The sequence below is a fragment of the Pezoporus wallicus genome, unplaced genomic scaffold (genome assembly GCF_028554395.1).
Source record: "Pezoporus wallicus isolate ANWC-B61680 ecotype Strahan unplaced genomic scaffold, APGP_CSIRO_Pwel_v1 contig_6598, whole genome shotgun sequence".
In the NCBI taxonomy this organism is placed as follows: Eukaryota; Metazoa; Chordata; class Aves; order Psittaciformes; family Psittacidae; genus Pezoporus; species Pezoporus wallicus.
This window is the reverse complement of record NW_026637213.1, coordinates 305,909-320,164: the sequence shown is the minus strand read 5'-3', so window position 1 is coordinate 320,164 and position 14,256 is coordinate 305,909. Positions and strand designations below refer to the sequence as shown.

Here is a 14,256-nt window from a genome sequence, read left to right as displayed (position 1 = left end):
AGGCGCGGCGCCGCTGCCGGCGGGGGGCGGTGACCGGTTCCCTCCCGCCCCATCCGCGCTCCGTGCGCCTCACCGGCGGTTTGTGCCCGTAGGAACATCCCGAAGAGGCGAAGATGGTGAAAGTCGGAGTCAACGGGTGAGTGCCGGGAGCGGGCTGCAGCACCGGGAGGCGACCGGAGGGGGGGGGGGGCAAGGTCGGCTCAAGGGCGCGGGGAGGGATTTGGGGTGGGGATAGCCGGTACCCGCCGTGGCCCCCCGTGCTGCATGGAGGGGCTGGGGTGCAGCGGCTGCTGAGTCACTTCCATGCGGGTTCGGGGTGACTCACCCCGGAAGCGCAGCCGCTGCCCGTCTGCCCCAGCTCCCCCCCCTACCCCCCGGGGGGTCCCTGCACCCCACCGGAGGGCTTCAGCCTCCTGCAGAAAGGTCGTCCGATGGATCGTGTGTCGGTGGTGGCCCCGGGAGTGTGCCTGATCCCCCTGGGCTGAGGAGTAACCGGATCCCCGGGGCCCTCAGTAAATTTAGCGCTTGACCTTTTTGGTGCGGGGGTTGATCTTAATCTTTAACTGAGGTGCATCGGCCTTTGGACGGAGCTGCCTGACTCCCTGCTGACCGGCAGGGCAGGGAAGAGCGGGTCATGCTGCGGGAAGGCAGTGGGTCATGCCCGGCCCAGCAGGTTCCCTGTTGCTCTCTCTCATCCGTGTCTATCTCTCCCCAGATTTGGCCGCATCGGCCGCCTGGTCACCCGGGCTGCCGTTCTGTCTGGCAAAGTCCAAGTGGTGGCCATTAACGATCCCTTCATTGATCTGAACTACATGGTGAGTTGCTTTGCAGTGCCCCCTCTGGGCCTTTCTGAGTAGGGCTCCTCTGGCTCTGTTCTAGTAGCTTCCTGGGAAAACCGGGTGTGAGGTAGAGGACACAGAGCTGGGAGCTTCAGCACAGTGGTTGGACAAGGTCATTGTGGAGGTGGGAAGCTGAGATGGCAGCTAGGGTGCCTGACTTTTCCTCTCTATCCCTCCTTGCTAGGTTTACATGTTCAAATATGACTCTACTCATGGTCACTTCCGGGGCACTGTTAAGGCTGAGAATGGGAAGCTTGTGATTAATGGGAATGCCATCACCATCTTCCAGGAGTAAGTATCTCTCTCCCTCTTGCCCCCCTGGAGAGCAAAACCGGGTATTGTGCAGAGCAGCTCTTACAGTTTTGTCGCTCCTCAGGCGTGACCCCAGCAACATCAAGTGGGCAGATGCTGGTGCTGAATATGTTGTGGAGTCTACTGGTGTCTTCACCACTATGGAGAAGGCTGGGGTAAGTATATCACAGTAGCACACAGAAGAAGGGATACTGCTGTTTCTGCCTGTGGGATGCATCACTGTACAGAGTTGCTCAAAATGGGGCTGGGAGGGAGGGGAGGTTGTGTGGTAGAAGTGAGCTGTTGGAGGTATTCTGAGTTACCTAATCTTTATTTTTTCTTCCAGGCTCACCTGAAGGGTGGTGCTAAGCGTGTTATCATCTCTGCCCCCTCTGCTGATGCTCCCATGTTTGTGATGGGTGTCAACCATGAAAAGTATGACAAATCTCTGAAAATTGTCAGGTAAGGAGAAAGATGCTCTTTGGCCTGGGGTCTTATTTTGTCTCTGTAGATGTGTTGTCTCTAGCTGATGTGCTTTTTTTCTCTCCAACCCAGCAATGCCTCTTGCACTACTAACTGCCTGGCACCCTTGGCCAAGGTCATCCATGACAACTTTGGCATCGTGGAGGGTCTTATGGTAGGTCTGAAGCTTGCTGCTGAGAAGAGTGCCCTATCCACAGCTCCCCTCACATGAGAGGGAAAGCATCTATACTCCCTGTGTCCTTTGGATGCTTTTTCTGGAGACTGTTGCCTGTGTTCTTATTCCTGTGCTTTCTTCCCAGACCACTGTCCATGCCATCACAGCCACACAGAAGACAGTGGATGGGCCCTCTGGGAAGCTGTGGAGGGATGGCAGAGGTGCTGCCCAGAACATTATCCCAGCATCTACTGGGGCTGCTAAGGCTGTGGGAAAAGTCATCCCTGAGCTCAATGGGTGAGTGTTGTCCCTTTGGTGTCAGGAGGAGGCAGGCAGTGCCTGGCCAGCTCTGAACCCTTCCTAGCAGCATGGAGGGCTGGCAGAGGTGTGCTGGCTGCTGTTCCCTGCTGACTTGTGTCTGTCACAGGAAACTTACCGGAATGGCTTTCCGTGTGCCAACCCCTAATGTCTCTGTTGTGGACCTGACCTGCCGTCTGGAAAAACCAGTAAGTGATATGGACAAGGCTCTGAAAACCTGAGCTGCCCCTGCTTCTTCTAAACTCTGCTCTCTCTGCATCCATCTTGTCCCCAAGATGTGATCTTTGTGAAAACAGCACCTGGCATGGTGCTTCCATGTATTGTCTCCTTTCCGCCTCTGGTGGATGTCTTCTGCAAGTGGGACCTGACCATCTTAAATTTGTCTCTTTCCAGGCTAAGTATGATGACATTAAGAGGGTAGTGAAGGCTGCTGCTGAAGGGCCCCTGAAGGGCATCCTGGCATACACAGAGGACCAGGTAAGTAACTCTTCATGTCTTGTCCTGTGGTACTGGTGGTTACATCATTTTTCTGATGGCACCAGTCTTGCTGGGATCCTAGTTTGGTAACTTCTGGCTGTGGGTAACAATTAATATGTGTTACAACTTCCCTCTGTTCCAGGTTGTCTCCTGTGACTTCAATGGTGACAGCCATTCCTCCACCTTTGATGCGGGTGCTGGCATTGCACTGAACGACCATTTCGTCAAGCTGGTTTCCTGGTAGGCAAAGCCTGGGGGTGGTGTGGGGAAACTGGGGGGTAGGAGCTGGCACAGACAAGTCACAGGCTTGTGTTCTGTTCATCACTGCTGGATGGTGATGGGTGCATAAGACCCCTGCTGAGGAGGGTGGCTCCAGTGTGTAACACTGGAGTGAGATTGCTTGTTATCCAAAAATATACTGCTCTCACCTCCTGGAGCATGGAAGGGGTGCCTACTGCTGAGTTTCCTGGAAGTGGATGGGAAATTGCCTGGTTCAGTTGTGTAGGATGGAGCAGAGGAATGGGAACAGTGGAGGAAGAAGGCATTCAAGAAATGTGTCAGTCTTGACAGCACTTCTGTTTGTCCCTAGGTATGATAACGAGTATGGATACAGCAACCGTGTTGTGGACTTGATGGTCCACATGGAATCCAAGGAGTGAGCCAAACACACAGCCCCCCTGCTGCCTAGGGAAGCAGGATTCTCCTGCGTTGGAGCCCCTGCCCTTCTTCACCACCGCTTAGCTCTGCATCCTGCAGTGAGAGGCCAGTTCTGTTCCCTTGTCTCCCCCACTCCTCCAACTTCTCCCAGAGCCTGGGGGAGGTGGAGAGGCTGATAGAAACTGATCTGTTTGTGTACCACCTTACATCAATAAAAGTGATCACCATCTGAAATGCCTTGTCTGTCTGTGGAAAACGGGAGGAAGTGGGAGTGGGGGATGTTCAATGAGTAAGTTTTACATGCTTGCTCTCCCAGCCTGGCTGCAAAGGCCGGGCCAGCTCCTTTGAAGCAGTGCTGCATGGACGCTCTGGTAAATCTAGGCCATGGAGACAAGCAAATGCCTTAAGATTTGCTTTGGACAGCTTAGATCATGCATAGGCATAGCACAACCTGGGCTACCTGACTTGAAAAGAGCAGCCAAGAGCCTATCAGCCCTGAGTGCTGGGCTGCAGAGAGCAGAGCTGTGGTATGCAGACTGGTGGAGCTACCTCTGCCAGATGTGAGAGCAAGACTTTTCTGCCCCTCAGCCAAAATAAGGTGTGGTGCAGTGCTGTGCTCACCGGGCTGCTGTGCTAGTAGAATGAAAGGCAGTTCTGCTGCTCCATCCACCTTCTAGCTCTGGATTTGCTTGTCTGAGGCATGTATGCAGAATGAAGTGCTGAGCAGGTAACTTTTTTGCATTTGGTTTGGCAAAGGGGCACAAGAAGCAGGAATTACTTCTTTTCCTTCCCTCTGCTTTTGCAGAAATCCTAGAAGCAGGATTGTTCATTTGCTTCTACCTCTTCAAATGAATCAGCTTGTCCTAGAGGAAATGGCTGCCTAGGGACGTGTCGGCAGCCAGTGTTACCATGGTGGAAGCTGGTCTTAATTCTGGCTTAATTCTATGCGTAAGGAGGGGCAGTTGCAGTTAAGCTCCTGAGCAGCAAATCTCTGCAAGGTAAGTGTCAGCCCTTTGACAGGGACTGTGTAACCTTCCCCAGGAAGCATGAACACTGCTGGGCAGAGGCTGAGTGTTCTGGGAGCGCTAGGGTAGATAAGTGATGTGCTGCATAAAATCATGTGGTGCTCCATTTTTAGCAGTTCAATTTACTGTCTCGGCTGTGATGTGTTGTCCTCTCCTTGGCAGTCAGGGTTGGAGCTCTTGTCTGGACCCCAACTACTTTAGACCCTGACCTGGAGCAAAGACTTAAGCTGGAGGACTTAAACTGTCAGGATGAGGATATGTTGGACATAGTTTCCCAGAGCCGCTTATCTCCGTCGGCTGGGCTGTGTAAAAATTACATGTTTACTGGACTACAGGGCAATGACTCAAAGCTGCTTTGCAAAGAGGAAAAGGTTGAATAGCCTGCCTCTGTACAGCAGCTGGGGCTCTGAGCAGCTTGCTAGCCCTAGATCAGCAGTAATACCTAGCTTACTCTGTAAGTGGCCCTGCAGGAGCTTTAGGTAACTCTGGAGTTAAATGGGAGCTGCCTGATGCTGGGGCTAACTGGAGGCAGCCCTCCCAGTGCAATTTGGTTTCTGCTGGGGAGAGGTGTAACCTGCAGCCTTCTTAGGCTTACAAATGAGTCTTGGGTTGGTCCCATCCTGTCCTTGATTGCTGCGCTTGGGTGCTTTGAATGGATGTGCTGTGTGCTGCTGCCTGCATACTTGTGTGCATGCCAAGGAGCGCCTTGCTTGGTAATCTGGAGGTGCAGAGAGGCTACTAAACACCTTGTTGGGGGGGCTGCCTGTTTTCCCATGTATAACAAAGATATTTTAAACTGGGTTTAAAGTAGGAGCATTTCTATGAGCCACATTTTTCCTCAGAAAAGCCTTATGTTTGTTTCCTAAGCAAGATAAGGCTGCCTAGAACTTCACTTAAAGCAAAGAACTCTTGTTATTTAACAACAACCCTATCGAACTTGAGATCAAATTGCTGCGGGAATGAGAAAATTCATACAACCTGGGGGGCTGGAGGAAGAATACATGCTCTCAAACTAACAATTGCTGGGAAGGTCTCAGATAAAGGTTCAATTTGCTTTTAAAATACTATTTCAGCTGGTTTACAGTCTTGCTTGAAATTCTTGGAAAACTGATAGGGTACCTATGTGAGGCGAGCCAGGAATCACAGTTGCTCTTGTACTGAAACAGTGAGGGCAATCGTGGCAAACAAGTCAGTCAGCTTTTGGACTGCCTGGAGGGCTTGGTTTCCTCTCTCATGTAAGCTCCTAAAAAAGCAGCGCTCTTCCCTTAACTCCTCATTTTACATCCAGACACTGTGCCTGCAGATGGCACCACAGCAAGGCCCCTCTGGACAGATGGAAAAGCTAGCTCAGTGACCAGACTGTCCAAGAATGTGCAGTCCTGTCCTAAAAATCTTCTCTTTGTTAATTTGGAAAGCTGAGATCTATGACTGCAGATGGCATTGGGTAAAGATGGGAGATCTGCTGTGGCAGCTGCTTCTCTCACTGGAGAAGAGGTTTCTCCTAAGTAGGGGAGCTCTAGGCTTGTTCTGAAAGCATTTCTAAGGAAAACTGGTAGAAATGCTTGGTGAGGGAAGGCTGGCACTCAGGCAGATGTAAAGAGGCTCTTGGTCAGCAAAGGAACTAAAAGCAATTGTGCCACCCTGCTCAGACAAACTGGTTTCAGGAGCAGCTGCGACCAGCCAGAGTCCATCCTGGTTTATGAACACCTTGCAAGGGGAAGGTACAGAAAGACACAGATCCTGGCCAAAAGCCCTTCTTCCATAGGCCAGGCACCAGGGATCACTGTGCTGGTGCTTGGCCCCTGGAAGAGGAGAGGGATGTGCCTGGGAGATGGGTTCAAGCCTTTGCAGCTCTCTGGCTGACCCAAGGGACAACGTCTCCAGTGGGCAGCCAGCCATTTCTAGGGGTGGTAAGCTGCACCTTTTGTTTTCTGGTTTTTGTAAGACAGAGGAAATTCAAGTGATGCTGCAGCAATTAGTGGTGGTGTTACAGGAACATTCCCTTTTATAGTATCTTTGAATGTTTAGACACATTATAGTCCATTGGCACTTTTACATGCTACCATACCATTGCTCCCCCAGCTAGTTGTCCTCGGACCACCTTCTTCTCAAGATGCTAGCATGAAATTTCAGCATTAAGATGCCATGTAGTGAAAATCACATCAAAATGTAAAAAAATGGTGACTGTAGAAGGACAGCAAAAGAAGTCTCGGACATTTAAAACATACTCTGTCCACTTCTGAATTAAATGAGTCTTTGAGCAAAGCACTTGACATGACCTGTGCAAGGAAGGGGAAATACAGGTCTCTGGTAGGACAGACTGTGACACAAGTGAATATATTGCACAGTTGCATAAGAAAAACATCTTGATCATGTTCCAAGCTCCTTTGTATCGGATGCCATTCGCAAAATGCAGGTTCATGGCTTAAACTCGGGGTCCTCAAACACCCCTGTGGGCACTGGCAGGACTCACAGCACTTAGTCAAAAACAAGCCACCTACCTTTGGGCAAATAACGTGTTATTTACTCTTCTGAGCTGAATGTAATTCCTTACTACAGGACAGCCAACTTAATATTATCTTACTATAGAAACGTCATCTTCTTGAGGGAGTTATTCTCAATTAGATGTTCCTAGAAGGAACAGCAGTACTGGGTTATTTTGCATAAGATTTGAAAAGGCAGCTGTCAAAAAGCTGTAGTCAAATGAATATAGAAGAAAAACTCATAAATACTAGCAAATTACACTTTAAGAGCCAAAAAAGGCAGACTTTTTAGGAAACTGGGACAAATAGAAAAGGTAGTATGAAAACCTTTTTCAAATGTATCTTGGAATGCATGGAGGAGACAAGAAAGCTGCCAAAAAGCTGTATGGGAGCGATTAGGGAAGATAAGGTCATGGCAGAAGAGTAAAACTGATCTTCTGCCATTACAGGAGCTTTTGGGTTATTTCCAGAAAGAGATTTTCTTCAGCAGCAATGAGACAAAGCCACTGCTGCAAACTGAACCATCAGGACTTGAGAACATGAAGGGCAGCAAACCCTCAGTACCGGGTGCCAGATCCAGATGTGGTCTCCAGCATGAGATGGATGAATAGGTAAGTGTGTGCTATAAGTAATTCACCTCTTGCATCAGCCCCCCCCCCCCCACGCAATGAAAAGCAACTGGATTTAGGAAGAAACAGATTGGCAAAGCCTATCAAAGGACCTGAACTGCCCCAGAACAGGGAAAATCACCCTCTCCAGGCTGAAAACAAGTGGCAAGGCTGATGGTGACTGAGAAGGTGCGAGCGGACAGTGTCTGAAGACACCTGCCCCAGGGTTATTTCTATTCAACACCTTCAGAACAATTTAGAGCACGGGCTGCCAAGGCTTGTTGTTTGTGCAAAATGATGCAGGCCATTCAACATTGAATCAGCCTGTGGAAAGGTGCAGAAGGACCTTGTGACTGGGTTATTAAAATGGTGGGTGAAATTCTAGGTTGCTAAATGAAAAGTAATACATGTAATGGGGGAGACAACTGACATTGGAAAGGTGCCCAGCTCTCCCTAGAACAAGTAAGCAACCTTTTCTGGCCTTGCTCTAAGCCTTTGGACACAAAAAAGCCATAGGTAGTTTGTAATCTCCAGGTTTTTAGTTACTGAGTTGCTGGTTTAGGTGCTGGACCCCAAGCAGATACTTGAAATCTCACTGAATGCACATAGCCTCCAGCTTCTCCATCTCCTCAGACGCCTGTAATATCTTTCTGAGCCTGACTAAGCTGCCATCTAGCCCATCATCATGAAGTAACTTTATGCACTGGGCAAAAATGCTTGCTTGCCTTTTATGTTTTTAAGGAGCAAAATAACTAAAATTTTCCCTCTCAAAGCATTTTTCTCCAGACTGGAATCACAGTGAGGAGTTTTTGCTTCACCTACTCTGATTTGTGATGCAAAGCACACCAATGCTTGAATATGTCATCAGCTTCAGCATCTGGCTGAGAAGTCACATGAGGGTGCTTGTGAGCCCTCCTGTTGTACAGGGCATGGTTAGTCACTAGTATTTTTTGCTCTTAGAGGTATCTATGCACATCTTAAACATTGGCCACATATATATATGTATATTCACACTTTATATAATACATTGTAATGCTTCTTGGCATTTTGGACTGAGATATTTACTCCTTTTGAGCCTGTATCATTTCCACGCATCAAAAACGGTCTCAGTTTTGTCTGTCAATTCCTTCTCCCTCCACAAATCTGTGCAGATTTTTCCCATTCCTTCATGATTTCCACCCTCCTCCTTCCCCCTCCACTGGTTTCTCATTGGTTTTCATACGTGGCCTGTCAGACCCATCACTGACGTCACTTGCTCACCCGTCCACTCAGTCTTTTTATAACTGCCTTCCCCAATGCATTTAAAACCCAACACCAGCAAACCACGGATTGCAGCAGCCAAAGCTTTCTCAGCACCACTGGGGTTAGTGCTTTGCAAAACACCGTTTGCAGGAGCACAACAACAGCTCTCTGCTTTTTCGCCAGCATCACTTACCTCAAGCAGCCTCAGCCTTTGTGAGGAGCCTTTTCACCCCTATAGCACCCCCTGCACCTCTGCATTAGCATGCTCTAGGTCACCTGTGCCTGGAAATGTGGAAGGGTTTATTCCGAGAAGATCCTGTCAAGGATCCTCCTTAATTGCTAATGGCCTGCAAAGTGCTTCATCATTCCCCTCTGACCACATTCTTTCCAAATACAGAACAGACATAGCTGGTGAGTACTTCCCCTTTTTTATGCCTCATTTTGATATTTTTTCCAGTTTCACCTAAGTCAATAGGTTTATATTACTGCTGGGATTGCTTTTTTTTTCTTAAATATAACTAGAACAACTTGTTAGTGTCCTTGGACATGCAGCTATTTGTGAGGTTTTTTCCTTGAGGTGATATGAGTAGCTGAAGACCTTGCTTTAGACAGCTTAATTATTTTGTCCCTCTATTCCTTTTTTTCCCCAGCCACACTTGGTACAGTTGTTACAAGGTTTATTATTACTAAGTAGGGTCAGCTTTTATTGGTTTTATTAGTTATTCTTTTTTTCTAAGTACTATTGTCACATGGCCACTTATTCCAGAAGTAGTTTACTGACTGCTATCTTCTCATGCGGACTAACTCACAGCTTTTTGGATAACTGGAAAAATGCTCTGCTTTCCAAAGATCTCCATTTTTCAATACTTCCCTTAACTTCACTGTAAGAAATGGCTAAATAACACCATGCAATACTCTGTTATGGCATTTTGTCCTGGGTGATATCTTGATTTGTTTCTCAGCTGATCCCTTGTCTTTTAGGCAAGCATCAATCCCAACCCAGTCTTCATCTGTCATTGCCTCACTTGGGCATGCCATCATTTCTAAGTTGATAAGCAACTCCACAGCACAGCATATTTTCCAGTACCCCCAGCCAAAGACTTCCATGACAATGTAATTTGCCTTTTCACACAAAGCAGAGAGGCACTTAGAAAACAAGTCACCACCTTTTGTGTAGGAATTCAGATGTATATGAAAGACCCTTCAGTGCCTTGACACAACTGTATGTCAGAGCATATTTGTGGGGCTCTGATTTTTAGCACAGGCTGCAACCCCAGTTCACAATTGTTCTTGCCCATTCCACCTTTACCCAACAAGTCAGACTGGTGAGCTGGCACTTCCATGATGTGGCTGTGAACATTAAAAATACCAATTAACCACATTTGCTCCTACCCTGAGGACTTCCATTTCCACCCTCTCCAGATCAGATGCAGTCTGCTGTTGAAGGTGAAAACGCTGCCTCTTCCCGTCTACTGTGATATTGGTCCAGCATGATGGTGATACCTTTTGGTGGCTGCTTGAACTCCTTTTCCACAGCGTTACCTTAGAACCTTCCCAGCTCTTACAGCTGTTCTCCAAGCTGGAAACCTGTAACCCCCGCTGCCAGAGGACCTACAGCATCCTCTCCTTGTTCCCATCTTAAGAGAAAGTGTCCCAAGCATTCAGAAAATTCACACCTAAAACACCTCTCACGATCTCATAGGAGGATTTTCCGCGGTGACTGGGCTTCCTTAAAGCTGTCTGTAGCACGCTCAGTTCTCCATGCTGTCTTACTGCTGCTCCCAGTGTTACTTACCATGCATAGAGGCTTGCCGAATGCATCATCCAGGTGCACCTCCAAGGACACAACACTCCACTGTGTTCTGTGCTAATTCTGACCTCTCAAAAGGACAGCTTCTTGCCTGTAACCAGAGTATTTGACATCTTTCATCATGTGCAAGTTCTGGGACACTCTGTGCCACAGGTACCTGAGACAGCACAAACCAGAAAGAATATGGCCTTCTTGAGAACAAATTAAGCTTTGTAGCAGAGGTACAAGGCTTAGGAAAGCCAATCTCGCAGCTCAAAGCTAGAAATAAGAACAACTTTCTATGCAGCTCTGATCTCTCCTACCTCTTGCTTAAGAAACAGGATAAACAGAATAACAAACAGTTTACCAGGGAAGCAAAAGTTGCTCCAGCAGAGGCTGTCAGCATCACATTTAGGCCCACCTAAGGAATCCTGGAACAGGGAAAAGCTAACTCACACAAAACTGAGTCATGTGGGACAGCACCTTCAGTGGAAAGGTGCTGGGTAGAAAATACAGGACCTTAACTGAGTGGATGGACAAGTCAGACTCTTACAGTTCTGAGATATGATCTAAAATAGATGGGAACCAAGACTGAGTGAAGGCAGGGAGCACGCTTGCTCAATACAGGGAATAAGATCTGGGCTACTTAGTAGTTAGTCTGACTTGAACCCTCTCTACAGCCACTGAGAACATTCCACATCCACATGATGAGGTATAAGCAGTGTGATGCTTCCCATCCCCACTGGGAAGATCTGATAGTCTTCATCTACAAACTCAGCGGGGCTGGTCTCAAAGCTATCCTGCCACAGATGGCCTCTGAGAATGAGAGTTAACCTTTCAGATGAGTCCTAGGGAACTTCAGTAGCGAAGTGACAGGGAAGGCCACTCTGCATCCACGGGATCAGAAATGCATTCAGCAGGGAGCCAGGGCTCACTTCTGCAAAATGCCTGGCACAGTCTGACATCCGTTGCCAAGAGGCTGATCTCAGCACGGGGCATGGAGCACAGTGGCCATGGCAGCAAACTGTGTCTCTCACCCCCAGCTCAAAGGCTGATTTGTCTCCCTCAGCGCCTTGTGGAGGCAGGATGCTCACAAGTGGGTCTGTCCCAGCCCAGGGACAGCTCTTGCCTCAAGGGAAGGGGTTTTGTGCCACTCCCACTGCTGATACAGAAGCTGTGCTCGTCCTCACCTACACACAATGGTCCAAGTGCTGTAGAGGGAGAAGCCAGAACAATCACCAGCATGGCTCCAGACTGCTCGAGTAAGTCTCCACCAACATGGCCTTCTGTAAGGTGGGGAAGCTGAATCACCCTGCCTAAATATTCAGTGGGAAGACCTCACTGCCAGTCCAGAGAGAAGGAATTCTATACGGATGGTCTTGGACAAACAATCATGGAGGTCAACGGCAGCAGCCACAGTCCAAAGACGGATGCTGACAGAGGGATGGCCTGGATGCATCCTGCCATTTAACCCCATTCAGTAAGACATCAATGCATGGACTGTACTTGAGCAGTAAACATTAACGTACATACACCAAGTGAGACAGGACTTAGTCCCCTGCGTGCCAGGGTCTGTGCTGGTGCACTAAGGACCATGTAAGACTCAGCTGCAACATGCTCGTGGGTGAGCACGGTCAGCTGGAAAGAGTAACTGTCCCACTCCTCCAAAGTTCATTTCATCAATTTATCATCTTGATCAAGAATAGGAAAAGGCCCGCTCCATCCACGCCCAAGCTGCCCCTGCAACCACGTCTTTCAGAAAGCCTAGGCCAAACAAACATTTCTGAATGGGCTAGAGCCTAAGTGGAAATGAGATACAATTATTGCCTGTGAGATGAATACAGACCAGGAAGTGTTCAGAAACATCAAGCAGCCATGACCTGGGTCTCTGCTAGACAATTTCTTCTGGTATCGCTTCCTGAGCAGAGATTGCCAAGAAGCATCCTGGAAAAGGGATGAGGTTAGGGATGTGAGAAGCAACACAGTGCTGAGCAGTTCTTAGGCTCCATGGTTCCCAGCAGGGCTCCTGGTGGAGAAAAGTAGGCTAGATACTCCCCCAGGAATGAAGAGGAGCCCACAGAGAACAGATGGAAGGTTCACATCTCCTCAAAGATATGGGGTCACCACTGATGGACAGGTAGATGGAGGAGAGATGATCTAATACTGGGGGCCTTGGGCTGTGCTTCTCATGCTGAGAAATTGCTGAGGCAAAGGATCAGCATTGCAGGCCCTGCAGTGAGATGTCAGGGGCTGTGACAGTGGTTGGGGATCTGAGCCTATTGCTGATAGTACGGAGAATACATGGGTGGAGTAGGTCTCGGCTTCACTGCAAATGAAGCTCTGATGAGCAGTGTAGGGCTGGGGTCCACATGCGTCTTGGTACACAGGCATCTGGCAGCACTAGTCAGTCCTGTGCTTCACACTTGAAATCTCTCAGGGAACATGCTCTATAGTCCTGTGGGTTTCTTAAGAAGTACTCAGAGGCCAAGGTACATGTGATGGGTTATGCACAGGGGAAGGCAGGCTTAGCCAGCCACTCACAGAGATTTCCACAGCAGAGAAAGAACAGAAGATGCTGCAAAGACACATACTGGAAAGGGGATTTGCATGAACTAGAAGATCCTTCAGGCAGGACAGAATGTGATCCCTGATCTACTGTGCATGCGCCATCACCACTCAAAAGAAAAGGCCAGTTTACAGTATTTCCTCTGGCTTTAGCTCCTTTAGGAAGAAAAAGGGAAGAGGGAAAGAAGCAGAAACAGTTGGCAAGGGGGCATGGAGGGGAGGTGAGGAGATGAAGACCCTGCCTCAGGGTGGGCAGAGGCCCTCACCTCCCACTGTCTCTCACAGCCGGGGCAGTGAGTACACTTCTGCTGCTACCCTGCTGCCCCCAAGGCTCCCCTGCGAGGTGAAGATGGCACTTGTGAGTTGGAGCCCAGCCACAGCAGGCCCTTCGCTCAGGAGCTGCGCCCTGCCCTGGGCAGGGCCTCATGTCTCCTGCCTCACCGCGATGCTGGCTGCAACCAGCCAGCTTAGCCCATGCTCAAATGCCAGCACATGCCTTAACATGTCTTGCAGGCACAGGCAGAGAACCTCACCCTGCCCAAACACCAACCCTCTGCACTGCAGTGTGAGGATGTGCCTGTGCTTACAGCTCAAGTGCACGTCAGTGTTTGCTACCCAAGCCAAACCTACAGAGATAAAACTGTTGCATCCCTCAGCCCTCATTTTACCTTTCTTATCTAATCTTAGAGATGATCCAAAACCTCTGCTGTCATCTACTTTCTCTTCTCTTCAGGACCTTGAGAGAAGCTTTTTTCTCTGGAGTGTTGCCTGCCTTGGCTGTACAGCCCAGGTCAGCAAACAGCCCTGCGGAACACTGCCTCTTGGCAGGCTGCTCACCCGCTCCTGCCACCCTGCCAGACCCCAGCCTCCCATCACCAGAGGAGAATGTGCAAGGCCCAGCCAGGCAAATGCCAGAAGAGAAGGTGGGACAGGGGAAACCCCACTGTGGTTACACAGAATTTGGATGTGGGGTTGAGGGCAAGCAAGATGCTCTGGGACTGATACCCTGATGTGGCAGAGGAGACCAAGTGCTGGGAGAGGAAGGTCCGCAAGTTGTGAGACACATTTGGCTTCATTTTCAATCCCACAGCCCCAGCATCAATGATGATACTGGTTAAGAATAAGGCACCCAATGCAGCACCAGTGCTACACATGGCCCATCAAGAGCCAGTGGCTCCCAGAACAGGGATCTTGCCCCATCTAGCACACCCAAAGGCCAGGAACGCCCCATGGGAGGCCCCCACTGACGTGGGCTTGGGGGTCCAGTGGAGGACAACCCCAACCTCAAGCCACGCAGCACAAGGAAAGCCCACACCCAGCCAAGC

General features: G+C 49.3%; 1 protein-coding gene across 1 annotated transcript; it reads left to right on the top strand.

Moving 5' to 3' along the window:
• GAPDH (glyceraldehyde-3-phosphate dehydrogenase) lies at positions 1–3,453 on the top strand. The gene is made up of 11 exons (XM_057404116.1): positions 1–136; positions 716–815; positions 1,024–1,130; positions 1,216–1,306; positions 1,477–1,592; positions 1,686–1,767; positions 1,913–2,064; positions 2,195–2,273; positions 2,479–2,562; positions 2,705–2,802; positions 3,152–3,453. The coding sequence occupies exons 1-11, from the start codon at positions 114–116 to the stop codon at positions 3,219–3,221; spliced, it is 1,002 nt and encodes a 333-aa protein (XP_057260099.1). The 5' UTR covers positions 1–113; the 3' UTR covers positions 3,222–3,453.
• Positions 3,454–14,256: the final 10,803 nt, after the last annotated feature.